Below are 24,385 nucleotides of genomic sequence, written 5' to 3'. Positions count from 1 at the left end.
CCCCTATTCCCCAAGCCCTGGGGAGAACAGTTAAATGGCTCCCCTCATGCTCTGAGACCCTCATGCTCTGAGACCCCTCAAGCTGGGAATCTGGTCCCTTTCGCTTCCCAACACACACCTACACTAAGTGTGCATACACCCCACAACACACTTCCCGGGTGCACTGGGCCGGCCTGCCACTCCTGCAAGCCTTCTGCGCTGCCTGTGGCTTTCAAAGCCATGCAGACTTTGGCTTTGGGGGCTCCTGCCCTGGCACTTTCTAGGTGGTTTCATTAACCCCCTCACTATGAATGGGTCAAACCATTTGAGGTTCAGCCCAAAAGGTCGTGCCAGCGACTGCATCTGGTTCAAAGCAATGCAGGCCTGAGGTACCTGGGGAAGAGGGAAGGGCTGGCTTCCCTGCATGGACTGCTCTTCCTCACTGTCCTTCTAGACTGACGCTCGCACAGTCCTTCCATTCTCGGTGCTCACCTCAGGGCCTGCCACCTCGCCCCTGTCTTCTGACACTATTACCCATCACTTTGGGCAGGTGGGCCAGATATTTCCTATTTGTTCTTTATCTCTGAGATGGGGGCATAGGGCTGGATCCTCATGGCCCAGCCTGTTTTTAAAACCGAGAAAAGAAGTCCACATCAAACACCTGTAATACGCCAAACCCCTCAATCTGGGCTCGCTGGGGTGTTGGTAGCTGGCCCAAGACAGATGATAATCTGAACCCAGAAGCTGGAGCAAAAATAAAAAGGAAGTATATGGTTGCGGGGCTTCTAATTTTTACGAAAGAGTCCCTCAAGAAAGCAGAGAACAGAGACCCCCCCTCAAGTGAATTCCATGTGTCCCATTATTGATTCCTTTATTCCCCCTCTCTCCTCCCGCCTCAACCCGCACCTCCTGCCCTGTTTGTTTTAGTTACGAAATGCTGTGGGCACCTCGGTTGTGACTGCAAAGTAACCTTGAAACACGGCGTCCTGAATGTCAGAGACAAATAGCAGTCTCCTAACCGTCGACTGCAGCTGGCGGGGCCGCCTGTGCCCTGAGCTCGGCGATCGGACAGTGCTCTTGCCCGCCAGCCACCTCCTTGCGGGTCGCCGGAGGCTGGGCTCCGAAGAGGCGAAAGCCGTGGCGGCCGGACCAGGCGCGCCCCGCGCGCCTCCCGGACCGGCTTCTGGTCTTAACTGTAACAGGGAGGGGCCTCCCAGGAACAGCGGCAGGCGAGTTCAAGGTGTGTACACAGTTTTTCTAAATACGACAGCGCTTTGCAAATTGGCTCTGTCACCGTCTCCTCGTTTCGACAGGGAATGAGCACTGAGAGCGAAGAAACCCGGGATGAGTAAATGCGGCGTTTCTAAGGCTCTGCGGAGGGGCAACCGGGCGCGGAGGCCGGACGCGCCTTCCGACAGGCGCACCAGGCGCCGGGGCGCTATGGGACCCGGCGGGGATCAGAGCTTTGGGCCCTCGCGGGGTGGCTTCCTCCCAGGTTCCTCCTCCCACGGGCACTCCCCGCGCGCTCATGGGGAAAGGGGGCTGGAGCAGGGAACCTGAGCGCCAACTCGCCCCGCTCGCCCGGCCTGCTACCGGTGCGGGGCGCGGCGGCAGTGGGGCGGACGCCGGGCGCCGAGGGGCAGGTGCCGGGCGCTTGCCGAGGCTCCCTCTCACCTAGGTGTGAGCTGATTATTCAAATGCGCTGCCCGGGGTCTGGGGATTGGAGGCCCGCGCCGGCGCGCCGCGCTATATCACCAGCCGCCCACGTCACTGCGGCACTTGTCTGCTCCGCGGTCCACACCTCCTCCTCCTCCTCTCCTCCTCCTCCTCCTCCTCCACCTCCTCCTCCTCCTTTCCTCCTCCACCTCCTCCCTCTCTCCACCCCCCCCCACCCGCCCCCGCGCCGCGCGCTTCCCGCCGCCTCCGGGCAGCTCGCACTGCCAACCTCGGCCTCCGCCCGGCAGCCCGCAAGCGCGGCGGCGGCGGCGGGCGCTCCCTGCCGCGGGGATCGGGTCTCGGCCTCCTCCCATCCTTGGCCCCCTCCTCCTGTGGCTGACCCCTCCCGCCCATTCCAACTACCGCCTCCGGCCGGCCGAGGGAGAAAGAGGGAGTGGAACCGGAGAGAGGGAGTGCGAGAGAGAGAGAGAGGGAGGGGACGGTGCCTTGGCTGACTTTTTTTTTTTTTTAAGAGGGTGGGGGTGGGGGTGATTGCTGGTCGTTTGTTGTGGCTGTTAAATTTTAAACTGCCATGCACTCGGCTTCCAGTATGCTGGGAGCGGTGAAGATGGAAGGGCACGAGCCGTCCGACTGGAGCAGCTACTATGCCGAGCCGGAGGTAGGCACTCGCCTTTTCTAGGGGGAAGTGGGGTGGTGGCGTTCGCACTGTTCCCCAACCTCAGGACCGCTTCCTTCGCCGGCACCCGCCCCCACCCCCAGCCGCTCTGGGCAGCCGCCTTTTCCACCCTCCTTCGACTCAAATGGGTCTCTTTTTTATACGACACACTGTTAGCCTTGAGATAATATTAACTTTGTGATCAAATATTGACTTGCGGCGCCTCCAAATCCTCTTCGTGGCCGAGCCACGCACTATCCTAACAGAGTTATGTTTGGCAGCGCGCGGCTGGGGAGGGGTGGGAGGTCGGCCGGCGAGGGGGTGGGGAGCTGGAGAGAAGGTGGGTAGGAGTTGGGGGCTGAGGTAGAGGCAGATTCAAAAGACTAGGGACAAAGAGAAAGAAAGTTTGTGTCTGCAAAGCCCAGCCGCGTGTAGTTCAGTTCTCGATCTCCTCCCTGCCCCTCCACTCAGTGCCTCCAGCTGGCCCCAGACTCTGCGCAGGCACTGGGTTTCGGTTCCCCTGGGGCCAGGGATGGGGTCCTGGGAGGAAGGATGAACGGAGAGGACCCTGGGACAATCTCCGTTTGAGGCCGCTGGGGCGCCCTAGGCTGTGACCCACAGGTTGTTCACTGGAGTCCGAGGTGGCGGCCGAGGCCGCGGCGCGGATTCGGTGTGCTGGCCTGAGAGTCGGGGAGAGGAGATTAATTTGGGGTGCCTGGCCTAGGGTTGCTCCGGGGGACCCTTGCTTTAGAATCTGAGCAAGGCGCAGAAGGGCTAGATCCGGCCACATGCAAACAGCAGCAGCCTGCTTGCCACCTCCTCCAAGGGCGATCCCGGCGCGCTCCGGGTGAAACGGACTCGGTGTCCGGGTCTGGGGGCCGGGGGAGGGAAGGACTCCCCAGAGGCCCTCCCGGAGGCGGGGGCCTGGGCTGGCCCGGTAGGTGGGAGGTCAGGGCACGCTCTAGCTGCGGTGCTAACCCTGTGCGCCTCCCTCCCCGGGCTCTGTCCGCAGGGCTACTCCTCCGTGAGCAACATGAACGCCGGCCTGGGGATGAACGGCATGAACACGTACATGAGCATGTCCGCGGCCGCCATGGGCAGCGGCTCCGGCAACATGAGCGCAGGCTCCATGAACATGTCCTCGTACGTGGGCGCGGGCATGAGCCCGTCCCTGGCCGGCATGTCCCCCGGGGCAGGCGCCATGGCGAGCATGGGCGGCTCAGCTGGGGCGGCCGGAGTGGCGGGCATGGGGCCACACCTGAGTCCCAGCCTCAGCCCGCTCGGGGGACAGGCGGCCGGGGCCATGGGCGGCCTGACCCCTTATGCCAACATGAACTCCATGAGCCCCATGTACGGGCAGGCAGGCCTGAGCCGCGCGCGCGACCCCAAGACGTACCGGCGCAGCTACACGCATGCCAAGCCACCCTACTCCTACATCTCGCTCATCACCATGGCCATCCAGCAGAGCCCCAACAAGATGCTGACGCTGAGTGAGATCTACCAGTGGATCATGGACCTGTTCCCTTTCTACCGGCAGAACCAGCAGCGCTGGCAGAACTCTATCCGCCACTCGCTGTCTTTCAATGACTGCTTCCTCAAGGTGCCCCGCTCGCCTGACAAGCCCGGCAAGGGCTCGTTCTGGACCCTGCACCCCGACTCGGGCAACATGTTCGAGAACGGCTGCTACTTGCGCCGCCAGAAGCGCTTCAAGTGTGAGAAGCAGCTGGCCCTGAAGGAAGCCTCAGGCGCCACGGGCGGTAGCAAGAAAGCGGCCGCCGGCACCCAGGCCTCGCAGGGTCAGCTCGGGGAGGCCGCCGGACCGGCCTCCGAGACTCCGGCGGGCACCGAGTCACCCCACTCGAGCGCCTCTCCGTGCCAGGAGCACAAGCGAGGGGCACTGGGGGAGCTGAAGGGGACCCCGGCCGCTGCCCTGAGCCCCCCAGAGCCGGCCCCCTCGCCGGGGCAGCAGCAGCAGCAGGCGGCGGCCCATCTGCTGGGCCCTCCCCATCACCCCGGCCTGCCGCCGGAGGCCCACCTTAAGCCTGAGCACCACTACGCCTTCAACCACCCCTTCTCCATCAACAACCTCATGTCCTCGGAGCAGCAACACCACCACAGCCACCACCACCACCAGCCCCACAAAATGGACCTCAAGGCCTACGAACAGGTGATGCACTACCCTGGCTACGGCTCCCCTATGCCGGGTAGCCTGGCCATGGGCCCGGTCACGAACAAAGGGGGCCTGGACGCCTCGCCCCTGGCCGCAGACACCTCCTACTACCAAGGAGTGTACTCCCGGCCCATAATGAACTCCTCTTAAGAAAACGGTTGCAGCGGGCTAGACCGGGACAAGGACAAGCGAGAGGAAGTGGGGCGGAGAGTTTGAGGAAGGGGTGTTGGAGAGATCCAAGGGAGAAGAAATCCATTACATCCCCACCCCCAGGACAGCAGTCTCCCCTCACCCTCTGCAACTCTCCCTCTGAAACAGATGGGCCACACTGATATCTATTATTCTATATAAGGAGGGAAGGCAAAAAGAGAAATAGTCAAAAACAAACAAACAAAAAAGAGGAAGAAAAAAGCAAAAAGCCTCTGGTTTCCACTACTGTGTAGACACCTGCTTCTTTAAGCATTTGAAAGTTCTGATTTTTTGTTGTTGTCTTTCTCCTCCATTGCTGCTGTTGCAGGGAAGTCTTACTTTATTAAAAAACAAAAACAAAAAAAAAACACAAAAAAAACCCCCACAAACTTTTGTGAGTGATTCAGTGTAAAACCATGTAGTTTTAACAGAGAAGCAGAGTTGTACTATTGTTTAAAAAGAAAAAAAAAAAGATGTAAGGGTCTGCTGTAAATGACCAAGAAAAAGAAAAAAAAATGCATTCCCATTCTTGACACGGTGAAATCCAGGTCTTGGGTCTGATTAATTTATGGTTTCTGCGTGTTTTATTTATGGCTTATAAATGTGTGTTCTGGCTGGAAGGGCCAGAGTTCCACAAATCTATATTAAAGTGTTATTGCCAGTTTTACCCCTTGAATCTTCAAGAATTTTTTTCCCTTTGCCTGACTTGAAAAATACACAGGTCCAGGAATTATTTAAAAGTGGGGGAAGGGGATCCTGGCTGGTTGCAGATTTCATTTTATTTTGGTGAAGGGGGGAGCATGATGGTTGTTGTTTTAACAATATTATTAAAACTTTCAAACATACTGAAGGTGAACAGATTTTACAGAAAACACCCATGTACCCATTGCCCAGATCCTACAGTTATTGTTTCATTATACTTTTTATATCACATATCTATCCAGCTATCTACACCTCCATTGGTCAATTCAGGGTTGGGTTTTTTTTTTTTTTCCCGTAAATGCCTTTCAGATGTGATCAAGTACATCCAGAGTGTTATGGCCATAGACCTAAATGCATTTCAAAGTAAATTTCAGACATCAGTACACTTCCCCTTAAACACTTCAGCAAGCACATCATTAAATAGAACTCAATATTGTTTATGATTACTTTTGGAGTTTTAAGTTTATCTCTACACACAATGAAACACACAGATCCGAGGTGTACCATTCCCTGGGTTTGATGCAGGTTTACCTTCCAAGTCGGGAGAAAACTACGTATCTTAATTTCCCATCTGGGTCATGTGAAGATACAATGTAGTTGCTGTCTCTTGGGCCCCAGGGGGCTGACTTCTCTGGGGCGAAGCCTGAATTTTACTGTATTTCCAATCGTAGGCCTCCCTTCAGGTCAGTGAGCCCAGGTTGGATTTGCAAATTCCTGGTACAGGACTTTCATCTCTGCTTCTCTGGCACCCCTTTACCCTCCTGTGGAATTGGAACTCTGCCTGGATCCTACAGCCTCAGGTCCCTGTCTACACTCCACCAACCTATCCTACCTTCCTCCTTCACTTAAGTGTTGTGCTAGACCTAGCTGTAGCCAGAGAGCAGTGAGGCTTCTGGGACCACCTCCTCCACCCCCCCACCACCACCGCACCTGATCTAGAGAAACAGATTTTCTCCTGGAATTGGTGTTTAAAGGGACCGCTCAGGATGACGGTCCAAATCTCCTTTTTAAAATAGGTATATTTGGGGATGAGGTAGAAATAAGGAGGTGTCTTGCGCTGCTTGTCTAGTGACCCTGACCAGTGGCGAGAGCCCAGGGTCTGCAGATGTGCTTACTCAGCCCCACACAAACACCGCAGCCTTTGAACCGCGTTCAGTTAGCCCAGGTTGGGAAGCCAGGATTGCAGGGCCAAGGGTATGAGGAGGTGTTTTGTGAGCCTTAAAAGAAAAATCCAAAAGTATAAAGAAAGACCTAGAATAGATTCTTACAAATCTTGCTGTATCTCCCCACAGATGGCTTAGCCACCCTAAATAGGCAGCCAACCGAAACGGAGACCCCAAAGGAGAAGCGCCGCCGGGGCGCGCAAAGGGGACCCGGGTTTGACTTTGCCTTGGGGGCATGTGCGGGCCTACAAGCTGGCGGGGCGAGGGCAGGAGCCAGTGTCCCCGCAGACTACCGCGCACAGCTATCTTACAGTGGGCGATTACTCTCCGCAGGCATCTGAAGCCGGGACTTTTTGTCTCAAAGTTTCACAGCCCAGGACCCTGTTTTCAGGGACTAGATTTGGGGGCTTGTTGACCATCCAAACCTGGAGTGTGCCAGGTTCTCCCCAACCCTGGAGACCCCCCTCTCTCTTCGCCCCTGCCACTTTGCGGGGTCTCTGCCCCCTCAAGCCCTGGCCTTCCCACGCGCTTGAGGGGGTTTGCCCTCCCCTCGCGTTCCCCACTCTCCCCCCCCCCCCCCGCCTCCAAATCCCTTTTTAACATGCCACATTGTCCCAGGAACACAAGGAAGAGAAATTGGGGCGGGGTGGGGGGGATCCGGAGGCCGCAGCCAGCAATCAGGCCAGTCTCTCCCCCTGGCAAGGACACACACGTCGTGAGCCCGGCCTGAAATGTGTTTCATTATCACATAAAAGGCTCCCGTGGCGAAGGAGCGGAGAGGCAGGGCCGGGGGCCGAGTGGGGGACAATGGAGCCTGAAAGCGCTGCCCTAACCTGCTATGTTTCGTATCGCATGCCCATTGTGCGAGGGTCGTTTTAAACTACTTAGCGCTCCCCCCTCCACTGATCCCGGCCGATAAGATATAGTCCTGTCCGAATACATAAAAAGGATGTCGGGGAGCGGGGCGCTTTCGGAGGCTTTTCGGCGCTTCTCCTGTCTTTCACACACACCGCCCCCCCCCCCGCCCGCCTAAGTCCCCTCCCCCAGCCGGGCTCCAAGCTCTCTAGCTCACAGATCGCCCTCCTCCCGCTTTCCCCAACTCTAAGTATTGTAGGGTGCGGCGTATCTTTTTTTCCTCCCCCTCTCTCTTTTTCTTCCTTTTCCCCGCGCCGTCCGCGCGTCGGTTTAAGCAACCGTGATCTGTGAATAAACAAAGTCAGTAAACAACCGAAAAAAACATTCTAGATCCGAATTCCAGGAGGGTAAACTTTCCATGCCACGTCACACTTCAGCAAATTTGCACAGATATTATATTGCCTCCCCCTCCTTTATTATTCTTTTTTTTTTTTTTTTTTGCTAGGATCCCATTGTACTTAACTGAATTTTATAACGCTGATCGATATCTTGGTAAAATATTCATTTTTAAACTAGCGGGCAGTGAAATCTTTGCTTTGTGTGCTAAAGTCAACAGTCGCTCGGTTTGAGCTCAAATAAATGCGGAGATGCCTCGGCTCGGAGCAGTCCGCCGCCTCCCTCCGCGCGCTGGACGCTCCGCCGCCAGCCCGTCGCACCGCAGGTAGGGAGCGCGCCCACTCTGGGGCCGTAACCAGGTCCCTTGGGCAGCGTCCGCCCCCCCCAGTCCTGTCCGCGGGCCTCCCCTCCCCCAGCCAGTCCCTTTCCCTTCGAAGGGCTCCAACGCGAGGGGCTGGGGGATAGGCAGTGAAAAGCTAAGTCGGCGAAGAGACCTGGGGTTTGGGAGGTGGCCTTTTTTTCCGAGGATTTCTGAGAGTGCACGGTATGGGTGAATGAGGGGGCGAAGTGTTGCAAATAGGCTCTGTCTGGGTTCTGAGCATAGAGAGCTTGATGGGGCCCCCAACGACGGGAAGCCAGGAGAGTCTCTTGCAGCCCCTTTGGGCTGGGGATTCGATCCGACGGCTGCGCGTTTCCCAAGAGCAGAGAAAAGGGTGGGGTGGGGGGAACGCCCTTGGCCTCAGGGTCTGGGGTGGGTGCCGCGGAAAACGAAGTGCTGGTACCGGGTGGCTTCGGGGGCAGAGGCCCGAGAGTGGAGAAGCCCTCCCCCCAATCCCTGCGCGTACAGGTTCCAGTTGTGTGTAGGCGCTTGCCCCAAGTCCCTAAGCCGGCGGCAGTGGGGGTCGTCGCCAGGAGGCATCAGGGGAGGGACAGGGCCTTCCCAAGAAAGGAGTAAACTTTCGTTCTCGCTGCAAGAAGCCGCCTGTGCGCTTTACGCACAGGCGCGCACCGCTGCAGACAGGATCGGGAGCCTCGGGGGTTACAAGCGGAGCCCTGGGGAGACAGGAACAGGCCACTACGCCATTTATCCTCATTATCCCAGAGGCTGGTCCGTGCAGGGGCGCGCTGCGATGCGGGAGGACGGGAGTTTAGTTTGGAGGGCCGAAGAGAACCAATCGCATCTTTCTGCCGCCGGCGGGAAGGCAGGGGCTCAGAAAGCTGGAAGTTCCAAAGCTGCCAGTTGAAACTGCGGGAACCCCGGGTGTCCAGGGCAGGCTATAGGGTACTGAAAAGTGTCTTTCCTATGGGGTCTACCAGGTGTCCCCTGAAATTTGCATTTCCCCTAGGGTGTTTGCTTTAAAGGGCTACACATCCGGCCTTGTTTGAAGCCCGCGCAGACTTCTAGGTATTTCTCCAGGCGGGGAGACTAGCGCTCTTCCCGTCTGCCCCGGAATCACCAGATCCTGAACCCAATAGAGCAGAAATGGTCCCTGTGATTGGCAGGGTCAGTTATGTGGGCACCTCTGTGTGGGGAGCATGGGCCCCCCTCCGGGCCTTCCCTGGCTTCCCGGGCGGCGCACCTTTGCCCACTTCACCTGCGGCCGGCTGGAAAGCGCGCCTGCTGCGCTCCAAAGCAGCGGTTCCGGCTCGTGGCTGGTTGTCTTCCCTAAACAAGATGAAACGCCTGCAGGACATACGGCTAGGCTAATCGTTTTTAAATAATTAATGCCTCCCCGTTCCGCTGGTAATGCGCGGCCTCGAATCCGTCAATTACTTCTCATTAGACGAGTGTCGCCCCACGGCCTTCCCTCGGGCCTTTGATGGTGCCCGGTCACCCAGCCCAGCCCACTCACGGCCGAATGAAAAGGTGCCCAGCCTTTGAGAGCAGGGTGCGGAGTAGCCGCGGCCCTCAATTCAGTGCGAGTTTTGAAAGAAAGACCGTCGCTGAAGAGATGTAATCTTCCAAATGGCCAATTTAAACGCCTGATCTTTATCGCCTGCCTTCTCCCGGCTTTATAAAGAAAAACCGGTCCTCAGTGCTTTGGAGGCCTTTTAATGCGGGGGTAGGGCGGGGAGACGCGAGAGATGAAGCTTAATAGGGCATAGGGCAGGTGTTTGCTCAAGAAGGTACCTGGAGGTACCTCGGGGTAAGTGGTTTTCTCATGGGCAGCGCATTCTCCTAAGCTTCGGGGCCTGGACGTACTGCCGGCTTTGAAGGCGAGGTGCGCGGTGACAAGTCTCCTGGAATGTATAAACCAGACCGTCCAGAGGAAGTGACAGGGCCTTTTCTGGCTGTGAATCTTCACCCTGCCAGAGGCGATAGGACAGGGAACATTCTCGGAGGCCCCCACCCACCATGGGCTTGGACATTGCACCACAGTCAGTGCTGGCTAATGCCCACAGACTTGTAGCACCACGTCCTGCCGCACAGAAGAAGCCCCACCACACAGAAACACCGCAGAGGCTCCAATCCCAATTTGCTGTCCCTGCGTAGCAGAACAGCAAGATTTGAGACCCCAAATGCCTTTGCTGGGTCAAGGAAGCTGTGGAGACAAGCCTTGGCCCCAGCACCATGGCAACCCCAGCCAGCTAAGGGATGATGGAGTGAAACTAAAACAAAAACACAAACACAAGAAAAAACTTCCCAAAGTTTGAGACTTGATTTTCGTTACATTTCTGCTGGTCCCTTCCCCCCTCAAAAGTTCTTCTTACAGTAAATAAATATCTGAGGCTCTCAGAACCTTACATGGCCCCTTTGAGCAAAACCAATGTGGTGTATCTGTGCCACTCTCAGCTTTACAGAGTTCAGATCACAGGTTTCTCATAGCCTCTGTCCCCAGGACTGGGTTTCCTCTGAGAAGAGGAGAAAAGAAGACATGAGGAATGGATAAAAAAAAAAAAAAATCATGAGGACAGTGGGAGAAACTTTAAAAAGAAATAGATGGAGAAAGGGTGACTGGAACATGCCTGTGTGCCTGCTTGCCCCCAGAGGGCCCTGGGCTGAGCTTTAGGCCTTCGGCTTCAGACTCACATTCTTTCTAGGGCATGCCACACCATTGCGATTTTTTGAAAAACTTCTTTTTGATGAGATTCACCGGATATGGGCAGGATGTTGTAGGAACCTCCAGAGACAAGCAAACAAAAATTGCACAGAATAGATGCTCATCCCCAATGGAGCTCAGCAGGGTCCCCACCTCCAGGGGGCTTCTTCTCCCTTTGACAAAACTCCCAGGGAGCGCCCTACCCCAGAGCTCTCCAGGGGTTGCCTCGGAAGCCTAAATCCTGGGGCATCTTCCCCATTCTGTTCACAGCCTTCCTGCCCACTCTCTTATCCTTTTTCTCCTTTCTTCTTTAAAACAATCATGTGTGTCCCCCCTCACCCCCTCCCACCATTGTGTTTGTTGATGACCTAACACGCTCACACCAAAAGCCACACACAGAAAACCAACAACGTGGGATGGGAGGAGAGACCAATTATGATTGAGGCTAACAAGCGGGGAACACCCAAGTTGAGGCCGGCTGTCTCCTGGGAGACTGATGGAGGCTTATTTTACAAGCTGTCATTCGTCGTGGTCCCTATTGCCAGATTGGAGGTGATTCCTATTTTCCCCTCCCCCTCAGCCCTTGCACCCATGGAGCTCATTCCGGATTCTTTGTATATCCTCTGCAGAAGAAGCTGCCACAGAAGTCCCTCTCCTGCCCAGGTAGAAAGAGCAGGGGTGTTTTACAAGCACATCCTCACTACAGTTTGCTTATTTTTCACATCAGTAGCTGTTTCTCAGAGCTCTGAGCTCACTGCCAGCAAGACGTGGACCGGTCATACATGCCCCCATCCTCCTCACCAGGTTCCCAGTAAAAGGCTTTGATGACTTACCCTTTACACTTCTCCGTTCTTCTTCTTCCTCTTCTCCTTTCTCTTCTTCCCCTTCTCCTCCTCTTCCTCATCTTCATCTTCTCCTCCCCCACCTCCTCCTCCTCCTTCTTTTCTACCTCCTCCTTTTCTTATCTCTCCCCCCCACCCACCAAAGAAGGGGGGATATTTTACTGTCAGATAACACAACTGATAGCTAGATTGCTAAAAGAAGCAACACAAATTAAGTTGTTTTCATTCATGCAAAACTAGAGGTCTCATGTTCTCATTGGAGTAAGAGCCTGGGGTTTACCCCCCTCTTGAAGCTAATTAGAGGCAGTAATCTTCCCTCTGATGTCAGGACACCATGCCAGCAACATCATATTTATTTAACTTTAACACATCAAATTAACTGAGAGGGAAAATTTCAGCATCACCAATATGTGTGAGGAAGAAATACTGGAGTATTTCTTGCCATTAGAACTTCAGAATGAGAAATTGTTTGCTCAATGACCCCAGCAAATCAAAACAGGACAGTGTGCTTGTGAATTTCAACTTGTTATTTCATTAGAAAGATGATCTCAATTCATTATCTATTCTTTTTTCACAAAGCAGACATAATTATACAATGAATTTTGTTGGGAAATTTTTGCTCATGTAGAAAAGAATACACATTGCTAATTTGAAGTCATGGTTATTAAAGGCACATTGCTTGGAAGCGGACATATAATACTGAGAACTGTTTGAAGGAGAAGGCTTGAGAGGAGTTAAGGCATGACACAGCCGGCTGGAGAACTGGGAAGGACAGAGGATGATTGTATGTCATTTTCTGTGAAGGAATAAGGTGACATGTCAGCTAGGGCAGGACCTGGGTCATAGGGAGTTCTGTATGGAAACCAGAGGCATCTTTAGCAAAGAAATCAGGGTGTCAACATGTGGACTCCTTGGTATAAAACATACAACCCTCTGCTCAAGCTCTCTGCAGGCTTTGTCTTCTAAAATCCTATCTAAGAAATTTAAAACAAAAAAAGATCTATCCATTATACATTTTTCATTCAGTCTGCAACTCTGAATTACGTTAAACCGAGTTGTTCACACACAGAAAGGAGTTGTAACTTCAACTGCTTGTTAGCTGAGTAAATTCACCCTCTATGCAGAAAAGTGAGTCAACTTCTTGGCAAAACGTGTGCCTTCATCCTACCTTCTTGGTGTTTCTTAGCTCCTGCCACCCACCACACACCCATCCCTTTTTTTTTCTTTATCACAATTGTATCACTTCAACCACCAATGAGTAGGGTCTCCCTGTGCCAGACACTGTGCAAGGTGTCTTCATGAACATGACCTCATTTAAGCTTCCCCATGCCCCACGGGTAGATGTCAGAATTTATGGGTAATGGACCTGTGGTGGAGAAAAGTTAGGGAACCCATTCCAATTTCAGAGCTCAGACTTGAACTCAAGTCTTGCAACTCTATGTTCTTTCAACTTCTAGTGGCCTCTTCTGACCCTGGGCCCAAACCTCTCCAATTCCAATGTAGTAGGAAAGCTGCCTTCTCCAGAATACAGTGAGCTGCTGTTGGTAGAGGGGAAGGCTGAAATGTTAGGAGAAAGATGGAAAGAAACAGGAAGATCTCCAGAAGAATGAGGTGTGGGTCCTCCTTGCTAGGATGGCAGAAACCCCACCTGCTGTCCTAGAAGAGATTAGGATGCATTATGTCTGGGATCAGGCTGGATTCTTATTTTCTCTTTTGGAGCAACACAGTATTCCTATGTGACACGGTTTCTCAACTGCACCCCGCTGAAGCTGCAGGGGCTCTGACTAGCTGGCTAATGCTGGAGGAAGAGACAGGGAGGGAATCAGCAGCGAGGTGGCTCTTATGGTGCGATTAAAAAGAGAAAATGCCAGGGAAGAGAAGAAAGGTCAGTGGCAGAAACAATGACATGACATGGGCTTAAACAATGCACATAACCAAATTATTCTTGAGATGTAGCCTGCCAACAGTAGTCCTTACTGGGGATTCTGGAGCAGGGGCCAGGAATGTTCTGAGATACTCTTGCCTCTGACCTCCCCCTGACCCACACCTGGTGGCCTGACCGCACAGGTGACAGCACAGCTGGAATGCACGTACCACCCACAGCTGGGATTCAGTGCCGCCCTTGCCCCTGCCCCAGCTGCAAGAACAGCAAGGCCCCAGCCCCCACAGCTTGCCTCCCCCTCACGTATATACAAATGCAGATCTGGATAAACACCGGCCTCAGAGGTTTCCCCCTGAAGAGGATGTTGGCCCAGGAGGACTGGCCTGCTTTCTTCACAGAGGGCCGATAGGATGTGGCCCAGCACTCAGTAGGCCTACAGTCTGAAAGAAAAGCGCCACCCCAGCTGAGTGTTCACATCTCAGCTGCACATGGGCCCAAGGGTGTGCAGGAACCAATGACTGATACCTGCTCGCGCCAAGCCCTGGGACACTGTGGAATGAGCAGGGCCCTCCTGAAAACGGGCTTGGTGTGGAGGTCTCCTTTTTTCTTTTCAGCTTACCGTAAGATAAGTTCCCTGGGTTTCCAGAGTTTTTAATGGTGTGGGGTTTCCTGCAGACTTAGCATCTTCCATTTTGGGATTTGGGGGGCGGCTCTGGACACTGGCTTCTAAGGCCAGTGCCACACACAATGATGACTAGGGCATGGGAATAACCGACTCTTGGAAGTACATGCAGTTCTAGATTAAACCATATTTCCACTCCAAAGTGGATACTTGCGCTGTTAGGTTGAGGTGGGGAGATTGCATCCAGAGTGACAGTCACCCACAGTCAGGTTGAGTATGAGCCTCCTAAAGACTGCCGGAAAAGGGGCAAATGCAATCTTCTGGCTGTTTATGGGGACAAGCAAGGGGCAGACATCCAATCTATATTTTGTCCACCTCCATTTAATGACCACTTCCCTCCCACCAGCGGTTTGCCAATTAAAGGCCAATCTCTCTTGATTTCTTTGCTTTAAAAGGACGTTTCGATTCACCCAGCCAAACAATTAAATCCCCCTCTCGCCTCTCCCTTCCCAGAGCTCAAGAACAAGATGCTTCCCTATCTCTTGCCAGCATCGAGCAGTGGGAAAGAGCTGATCTCAGGTGCTAACCTGCAGTTATCAGAATGCCAGACTCATTTAGGGAGCTCAACTCTGGAACCCGAGGCGATCCTTTCATTGATTGTGGAAAGCGCTGTTTAGATTTTGTCCTTGCTCAGTAAACAACTAAAAGTAACTGCAGGATTTCTTCCTTACATTCAGCTGAATCCCTCTTTCTCTCTCTGTCTCACACAGGAGCATGGGCGCGCACAGGCATACACACACACACACACACACACACACACACACACCTACATTCCTCCCCTCCCTCAGACTCCTGTTATTCAGGAAGGGATAGTCCAACCACTGTCTTTTTATAACACCCTCAGCTAACTCCCCTCCCCACCCCCAGTGGCGAGGTCGTTCAGGGTGGTGGGGCTACACCTTCCGGCAAGAACTCACATCTCTCCCAAAGGACATAGCCTCCAAAGTACCTAAATCTGTAGGGAAAGCTCTTGAGAGAGGGTTGTGCCTTTGGGCCCCTTATGCTGCCACCTCTGAAAGTCCCCACCTGGCTAAAATACTTTCCAGGGACTTCCTGGGCTATTCCTCCTTGGCCTCCCTTCCCCCACCCCTGTGTTTCCCCAGATTCCAGTTGTCTTTGATAAGCTTGTTGCAGCTCAGAGCCAGCTGAACAAAGTTGGGGATGAGGGGTGGAGTCCCTGTCTGCAATGCTGGACTGGGCAGAAGGGTCCTGGATACAGATCTCTTTGGGGGTGAAGGCGAATTAAATAGGCAAACCTACTCTGATGATCAAACTTTTGAGGTTTTTAGCAAAATCTCCATGTACTCTTCAATTACTAGTAGCAAAAGAGAGAGATGCTTCCTATTGTCCACAATTTGCAATTCTCTGAATAGACCATTTGTTTTAATTAGGTTCCCTTCATTTAGCTCTATCTGCAAGAACAGGTTTGCTCTGAAGTGATTGTGTTGAACGTGCGTACTCTGCCATCTATTTGTGTAAAATAAATAGAAAGACATAATTGCCAGTCATCACGATATAAAAGATTAGTGCAAATCCTAAACAATGATCATTTAATATTCAATAATTCTTAGAAAAAGGAATCAAATGATAAATAATCACAGTTTCCCTAAAGGTATTAGACACAATCAGCCTGCAACGAGTGCGTTTTTAAAAATTAAGGAACTTTCTTTTTCCAAGTTGGTCCTATTTCAAATGGAATTCTTTTTTGTTTGTTTAAATGCCTTTCACATGAAAAAAACATTTAAAATTAGATCACTTCAACTTCACATAGTTCTTCAATATCAGCCAGCCTCGAACAGAAAGCTTTTTAAAAGTCTTGCAGGTCTAATTCCTGGTTCTATTCTTCCCAAAATGACAAAACTCTAGTACCTTATTTTTTAAGTCCCTAATCTTGCCCACAAGCTCTCCAATTATAAAAACAAAACAAAACAAAAACGATAACAAATATTGTAGTGTGCAAATTCTTAGGACTTCAGATAGAGATGTATTTCACTGTATCAAGTGTTCCACAATTATGTACAATAAGCAAATATTTTTTTAATGAGGGATAGTTTTTGCAAATAATTGTTATTTTATTATATAAGGTACAAAGCAATAATGTATGCCATTTCTTTGAACCCCTTCCTTTTTCCTAGTACAGTGAAAGAGAATAAAATGCACTTGGGTTTCAATATATTTATTATGTGCCAGCCATCTGCATATTTGACGAGGCTCAACTCTTTCTCTGAACCATGTACAGTCCATGCTGTGTCCTGAAGAAACGGAAGAATAAGATTTCCGTCTCCTCGACCACTTGTATTAGTCTTGGGTGTAGGTGTTCACATGCAGCTCACAGCACTCTAGCTTCAATGTTATTGACAGCGCTATTTTGTTAAATATCAGCTTGGCTATGACTAAAGCTAATTACCCAATTTCACTTCATATTTGCCTCTAAATTTTATGCTTGATAAAATAGCTCAAGGATGCTAATTAAATCTCTCCTTTCAAAGATGATTTCTTCGTAGTTCTCAAGGTTTGCCTTTCCAGCTCTGAAACTTATACTGAAAATATTTCTGGGGGTAGCAAATAGGTTGATCATTTTTGGATTAAGATCGTGAATAAAAAATATTTTTAAGTGTCTCTGGGTAAAAATGGAATAGATTCTATGTAGAAGAGGAATTTGTTCTATTTACCTCTTTCCTTTGTGCAATGTTTGTGCAGACCTCCCCACACCTGGGGAGTAGCTTAGATATTTTATAATAGTTCACCATCTCTGGAGCCCAGGCAAAGCCGTGCTAAGTTTTGAAAAATAATTCAGAAGAAACTCGCAGATATTGGGACGCAGGGTGTAACCTCCCATGGCTCTCTGAAACAAGCGACATTCTGTTTGGTGCAAGGGGCGAAAAAAACGCGACCTAACAGTGTTTACATGTGTATTCAGCCATGAAATTGAATATTATCAAAGTTGAAAAATGCAAATCAAATTAAAACCGGGAAAATTGTCTTTGGAATTACAGCAGCCTGAAGCCCCCAAGTGTTTGCTTAAATTGAAGCGTTTAGAAATGAAAAACCCCAAATTGCTCCCCTCTGCCTCCCCCTTCCCACTCTCCCGCCGTATGAAATTTATTCTTTAATTCTCCTAGAAATGCATTGAGTCTCAGGCATCAATCGTTCGTCCGAAGCATCAATCACGTTGGAATAGAACTTTTTCTTAAAAATTGTCTCCATTTACTTAGTGTTACTAAAGTCGGTGTGCTTCAGGAACAGAGCGGCACCCGCTTTCCTCAATTCCTGAATGATCCCCAAGCCATAGGCTGCCAGGCACGGTTTTGCTTCTTGAGAGTGGTGGGGGAATCCTTGTGCCGCTGCCCGGCCAAAGCCAAGCAAGCAGTGCGCTCCTGGCGCGGGCTGCGCGAGTCCGAAGGGTAGCAAGCGGCGGTGCTGGGGGCCCCGGCGGCACCCCCCGGGCTGCGCCGCCCGCGCCGCCAGGCCGCTGGGTCCGGGAGTAGCGGGCCAAGCCCCGGGAGCCTCCTTGCGCCTCGGGCGCGCTTTCCTTCGTCTGGGAAGCCTGGAACATGGAAAACTGGCTTCGCCCCCTCTCGGTGCTCACTTCGTTAACACAGGACTTCCCAGGGTCTTGGTGGAGGAGGCCGAAAACGGGAAGTATCAAAAATCTATTTTTTAGAAGAGAAAGAGAGAGATCTAAAAAGCAATAGGCGGCGGGGGTGGGGGCGGGTCATTCTTGCTTTTTTCCAAGTTCTAAAGCGCAGGGAACAAACCCTAAGCGGCCAACCCACCAGATGGGGCCAATCCCACCCCAAGTAGTCTGCAAACTTTATTTCTCTCCCGCCCTTCCCCCATCTCCCTGCAGCCTGACAGAAAACCAGCGCGCCCGCCGTTCTCCAGCAGGTGCCAAGTGTGGCCGCGTTCCGAGAGAACCCGCAGGGCCCGCGTGGCGCGGCAGGAGTTGCAGGTGGAACCGCCGGCGGCGCTCTGCGTGAACCCGGCCTGGGGTCAAGGGTGGCAGCGGGACCCAGCTGGGGTGGGAGCAGGACCAGGCAGCCACGCCCAGCAGCGTTAATTGGGACAGTGGGGAAGCTGGGGATGCCAGCAACGACTAGGCTGTGCTGGCGTGGCCTTGGAAAAAACTTTTATCTCATTTGGTGACCCCAAGGATGTTCATTTCGCCCCAGCCTGCGCTTACTCCAGTTCGAACACCCAAGCGTGGTCAGGCCTGACTTTTGTACCCTGGGGAGGGAGACAACTGGTAGCCTCTGCGTCACTCCTTCCTTCCCCTCGGCTTCATCCTCAGTCCTTGTAGATTTGAGGGGCAGACCCTGTTCCAGAAAAGGAGTAAGTCCAGTCCCACGAACTCTGATAGGGGCGGAGTAGGGAGTAGCGGAAGCCAATTTTTATTTGAAACTTGCCCCTTTATTTCCTTTCCAGGAACCCCTGGATCAAGACTAGCTCAACTATGGCTGAGTAAGCAACCCATGTTCCCCAGAGTTTTAAACCTACTCGCAAGTTGTGGTGTTCTGGAGATTCAGGATCCTATTTCCAAGGAGAGTTGTGGGGGGCATGTTTATGTTTGTTATTTTCAAAACCAAGCAAAGGAAACAGCAGCCAATTAAAATGAAATATTTTCATTTGCCTCCAACGTTGTCAGTGATTTGCCCCCAGGGATCCACAATTTTCCCAAGCCTGTTAACGGGTGACAATGAATGAGTGTCTCCTGTAATTTAATTTTCCTGTCACACTAAATAGAGCTACATTGTAAACCTTAGATCTACTCTTACTGATAGGATCGCCTTGTTTTGCCATTTGCACCATAAAGACCCCCAAAAGGGACTCTGTATTGTGACCTCTACTCTTGAATTATTCAAGAACTTAATGACATTTTCCATTTTAAAAAGAGAACTAATTGCCATGGATGTAAAGCATGTGACCTTCTCTGGGTGCCCAGTATGAGAATGTAACCATCTGTATGTGCATACAGGAGCTGCAGAAAGCGGGCAAAAATAGAAGAAAGATGTAAACATAAATGAGTCCCAAATGGACATGGAATTAATCACATTATTTAATTCCACCCCAAGCTATGACATAGTTTTCCAGAAAGTTCTCTTACCTTACCTAAAATCTTTATAAAATCTCACATCAACTCAGACCTGTTTTTTGGGCATGACATGACTTTTTAGCTAAGACAGTAACATTTGAATTTGTGAAATCCGGTATGTCTTCATTAATGTGAAACTACCGGTGTCAAACAGAATATCTAATAATCTGCTCCCCTTCTCCCCCCCCCCCGCCTTTCTTATTTTCATTATTATTTTTATCTTTTATTTTTTTACTCAATAGGAAAAAGAAACTCACAACTGTAAAGCAATTGCACCTCAGTATTTGCTATTTGATTCAGGCTTAAGTTTCCAGGAAAGCCGGCATTGGAATTCTTGAGGACCACGATTCTCACTCTTCAAATTCCTTGAAAATGGATGCTTATCTTTCCTCAAAGTCAAAAGACTCCCAGTGTATTTCCTACTGTCCTTTCACTCTTTTCCTAACCCCTATCTGAAAGCAAAAAGAAAGAAAATGTTCTTTGGCTTCATAATTTCATAATCAATGTGCAAAAATGCTCTGACGTTTTCCCCAAACCTTCTAATAAGTCCACAACCAATGTTCACCATTTTAAAAGGGTGAGTAAATTGGGAAGTAAAACACATTCCCCAGGCTGGGCTGCAAATACTTCTTTTGAACTTTTAAGTGATGCTTTCAACAAGGAATCGTCATCTGGGCAGAGAACAGACAGTTCCTTTTTAATAAATACACCATGGCTTCATTGAAAACTAAGTAACCTCCCTCTGTGAGGCTGTGTGAATCCACATCTCTATTTTGTAGAATTTGTGGAAAAGAAAATAAAGTACATTTGAACACCTAATTCGATTCTAATGGATCCCACATTATATCAACCTATTTGACACGATTGCTGCCATTGCAGCTTGGAGTCATGTGCCAAACAGAGTGTTGGACACTCCATCTGTGAAAGAATGTTATTTTAAAGGAGTTTATCATAAAGCTGTTATTACTCACGTTGTGTAACAGAACAACTGTTTTCATATTTCTTCAAAAGAAACTTATTTTTTCCCTTGGTATTATGTTCTCTTTGTGTACAGTAACATGGCAGAAAAAATGAGTAAGGACACCTAGTTCTTATTGTAAAATAATAAGGACATACTTAAGGAATAAAGTTTGAAACATTTTCAAGTCAAGAAAAGTTGCGACAGACACAGAATGAACAGAGATCCACCTCCTGGCAAGTTCCTTGTACAAAAAGCAGTATGTGATGGGTCAAATGTTAATTTCATTTTACTGATTTTTCATTTAGTTCTCCACATTTAAAAATTTTTTGAACAACTCGATGTAGATGAGAAGACAGACAGGCAATTATATGGGTCTCTCGCAGCATGTCTAGACGCTATCCAGCATTTATAGCACTATGAGCCAGTAATTTTTCCACTGTGACAGTGTGTTCAAAATGAAAATTTGATTCACCGTCCAAACCGTCACGGTGGATAAATTACAGTGATTTTTTTTTTTACCTTAAAAAACAACGTTCTTGATCTAGGACCACTTGAAGGAAATTGTAAGTACCGTGGAAAGTTTATGGCATCTCTAGAGCAGGGCAAAGCCCTCTCCCGGCTCTCTTTCTAGATCCCTCCCTCTTCCAAATGGATTTCTGTGTTGACAATTCAGAGAGCTGGGAGGAGGGATTTTATCTTCACTGAGCTTGAGTGGATGGTTCTAGAAGGGTGTGCAAGAGATTCTGAATGAGGGCCTTATTTCAACCAGTTCCCATGCTCACCTCCCCCTGCCCACCAAAAACCAAAAGCAAAAACAACAGCTTTGAAAAGCATTTCCAGTTTGGATTTTAAGAAGGATAAACTAAATGCCTTTCCCATGGAGCAGGAATGACATTTTAGTTCCTCATCTGTAAAATGGGTTCCTTCTTTCTCCATGAAGCTTGGAGTGAAGGGACTTCGCAGTGGGGCTTTGCAACTGTGTCCCTTGGCATTGATGGAGATCAACGACACTGTACGCTTTGGTTATATTTCAAGATGCCGTGCACACACTGGAAGGGAAAAATGAGCCAATTATTGAGGGGAAAATAAGATAGCTTATGATACCAAGGCAGATATACTATCAAGCCAGCCTGCCCTTATGCATATGTAATTTCTTCAGTTTTCCAGGCCCTGGTGGGCTTTCAACAGCTGCAGTGTGCCAACAGCCTGGGGGGGCTTGTCTTTTTCCATTTTCAGCCCCGGCCAGGAAGACTGATGTACACATGTTTTCACCCTCATTCCTGATTTGCTCACACCTTTTGTCTCTTCCTTTAAAGATTTTTAACTGTTGATATATGGTTTTTAAAATGCCGGACTTAGCAAAAGTTGATGATAACTTTCTGTCTTATTCTATCTATCTGAACGTGTGTGTGTGTGTGTGTGTGTGTGTGTGTGTGTGTATTTTTTTTTCCCTCCCTCCCCCGGCTCTGGGAAATAATATCAGGATAGCTCAACTCTGACATAGTTACTAAAAAAACCTTTTAAAACAACACCATTTCTTCTGTTTAGTAAATATTCATCTTATGAAAATGTATTGTGGTCTGACCCTGTGTCAGGATTCTGCTTTTGCATGGAGCCTTGCCCCTGACTAAGAAGGTGGTTATAAAGTGGCTCAGCAATAGCGTTTTCCAGCATGAGCAAGCACGGCTGTGGAAGTAGGAACACCTGGTTCTCGTGTGTTCTCTCATGGAGCTCAGGGTGTACAAAACTTCGAAAGGATTTTCCATAGGATGGGTGAAGCTCATGTGTTATACTGGTTCTCTATGAGGCCAATTAAGTGTTTGAATCATGGAGTAATTAAAGCATGTATAAAATATATCTTCACTGAGGCCGAACATTCTAGGCATGGAAGGCATCAATTTTCTAATGAGAATATAGAGACTTTTCAAAACATACCATCAGGATGTAGTTCACTTTTCAAACAAAATTCGAATGACTGCCTGACTCTCCTTGACCACATTCCGATGTTTTCTCTAGTTTTGCTTATTCCCGGCTACCAGAAAGATGAGATGGAGGAAGCATGCTGTTTCTCTAAGAGTCGCACGTGATGGAAAGCACATGAACTTCTCCCCAAGCTGAACTTTGACCATCTCAAGAGTGTTCCAAAAAAGCCATAACTTTGCTGGCAGATTTGGATTGCTCCTGGATGCTTTCCTCTGAGTTTTCAATGAATATCAACGGAGGAATGAGACACAAAGCAGACTGTTAATAGAGAGGCAATGGTCCAAGTCCAGATGGGTGCTGTGTATGCATCTGGAGCTCTCAGGATAAAGGGAAGAGGGCACATGAAAATCGAGACTTGCAGCCTTGGACCAAACCACCAGACCCCACAAAGCATCAGAATATGTCAACACAAATATGTTAAAATATGAAAGTGTTGATTTGCCCTGCAGTGCAAAACGTAGTTGTGATGGTCAAGTTGCCCAAGCAGACATTTGACCTTCCCTGAAGTCACTAAAGCTTACCGTGAGTAAATAATGACGAGAGGTTAATTTTTATAAATTCCTGGCCTAAAAGTGAGGTACTATCTTAAGATGCCATTACTTTTCAATGACAGGGAAAAAAAAATCTACAGACTCAGAGTGATTGCTTGGGGTGAAAGGTGCTCCAGTACCCATCCCTCGTGGGCCTTTCTTTGCTGGCTGATAAAATTTTGTGGCCACTACCTCATAGAAAGCAAAGAGCGGCCAGCATGTACACAGGCCCCATGAGCCCCCTGGAGTGGCAGTGCAGGTGCCCTTTCCCCAAAGAGCCCTGACCCTGACGGAGCCCACAAACAGCCCGGGGCACACACACCAATGCTTCTGCCATCTGCCCACCATGGCACACATGTGCTCTGCTGCTGATGACACATTCCAAAAGGAACGGAATCACGGGTCTGGGGGATGGGGACAGTTGTATTACTCTCACTGCCATTTTCCAATACTGGGGTGAGGTAGGGCATCAAAGGACAGAGTTCAACCTGTTTCAAGTGAAAAAATGTCATCCCCAAGGTCCACAGAGCACCTCTCCTTTCGTTTTGAAGACTGAGTGTCTTTCACAAGCTGGCCATTTGCTGCACGGGGGTTTCTAACATAATGTGATTTTTTTAGTGTGCTTTGTCTCTGTGGAGAGGCTTCAGAAAGCCCTTGAAGTCCTCAGCCTTAAATCCATGTTAATAGGGGAAGTTCTTTTTTTTTTTTTTTTTTTTTTAAGTTGGGGAGATTTGGTTGGGAGAAACATTGACCCAGACTGCACTCTGGGTAAACTAGGGCAAAAGACCTGATATCGTCTGCTGGGTACTTATTAACCACTGCTCATTTGTGGGATCAATATTTCCAGCAAAGGAGTCAACACTCAAGATACACCACTACGTATGTCTCGTTCTTTTCCTTGACACACAATTTATTTTATGAATGCATCTGCTGGAGAAGAAAAGGCAGTAGGAAGGACTGTGTCTTTTATCTGAGGGATATGCAAAGCACATTTATTTTCAGCTTTTATCTCCGGAATTGTATGTTGATCCCATACATATAGATTGATTTTGTTCAGGTAGATAATGAAAAGTCAAGTGGAAAATTACACAATGGCACTCACGATCCTAGTCTTATATCGGTATATAAATTGGTTTATTATTTCATTCTATTAAAGAGGCTTTTTTTTTTAATACCAGGAAAACTTCAAAATGCATCATGTTGTCAGCCTCACTGAATTTTCTTTTGGGGGAGGAGGTAGGGAAGGGGAGCAGAGGGAAGCAATTTATTCTGTGCCTTTGCTAATTGTATTGGCTAGATGAGCTTCCACGGCGGAGTATCCTTGCAGATACTCTCCCCCAGCCCACCTCGTGGTCACGCACACAGTTTCTGCAACTCCGGGACCTTTCTGGCCTGAACAAAGATGTTCACCATACATGTCCTTCTCCGTAAAGTGGATATTTTTTCCACCCCAGGCAATTCTAAATTTTGTCACGATGACTGAAAAAGCCCCCCCGCCCCCAGAGTACCAAGAGGCCAGGGGCGAGAGAGGGTGATAGCCGGATAAAGGCCACCACCAAGGGACAGCTTGGAGCCAGAGTCCTGGA

General features: G+C 49.9%; 1 protein-coding gene across 2 annotated transcripts; it reads left to right on the top strand.

Annotated features, from left to right (window-relative positions):
- Positions 1–904: 904 nt before the first annotated feature.
- On the top strand, positions 905–5,619 carry FOXA2 (forkhead box A2). 2 transcript variants are annotated; one of them, XM_044379857.3, is made up of 3 exons: positions 905–1,219; positions 2,245–2,314; positions 3,324–5,619. In XM_044379857.3, the coding sequence occupies exons 2-3, from the start codon at positions 2,246–2,248 to the stop codon at positions 4,629–4,631; spliced, it is 1,377 nt and encodes a 458-aa protein (XP_044235792.1). In that variant the 5' UTR covers positions 905–1,219; position 2,245; the 3' UTR covers positions 4,632–5,619. The 2 variants fall into 2 exon arrangements, with proteins under 2 accessions (XP_044235792.1, XP_026343250.1); XM_026487465.4 differs by lacking the exon at positions 905–1,219 and having other exon boundaries at positions 2,178–2,314.
- The last annotated feature ends 18,766 nt before the right edge of the window (positions 5,620–24,385 follow it).

The sequence above is a fragment of the Ursus arctos genome, unplaced genomic scaffold (assembly GCF_023065955.2).
Source record: "Ursus arctos isolate Adak ecotype North America unplaced genomic scaffold, UrsArc2.0 scaffold_16, whole genome shotgun sequence".
NCBI lineage: Eukaryota > Metazoa > Chordata > Mammalia > Carnivora > Ursidae > Ursus > Ursus arctos.
The sequence above is the reverse complement of the archived record's forward strand: the minus strand, read 5'-3'. Positions and strand labels throughout refer to the sequence as shown.

Excerpts from the sequence above, each read along its gene's own strand:
- FOXA2 (XM_026487465.4), top strand. The coding sequence starts at position 2,228 with ATGCACTCGGCTTCCAGTATGCTGGGAGCGGTGAAGATGGAAGGGCAC. Across the intron at positions 2,315-3,323 it reads GCTACTATGCCGAGCCGGAG|GGCTACTCCTCCGTGAGCAA; the intron begins GTAGGCACTCGC and ends CTCTGTCCGCAG.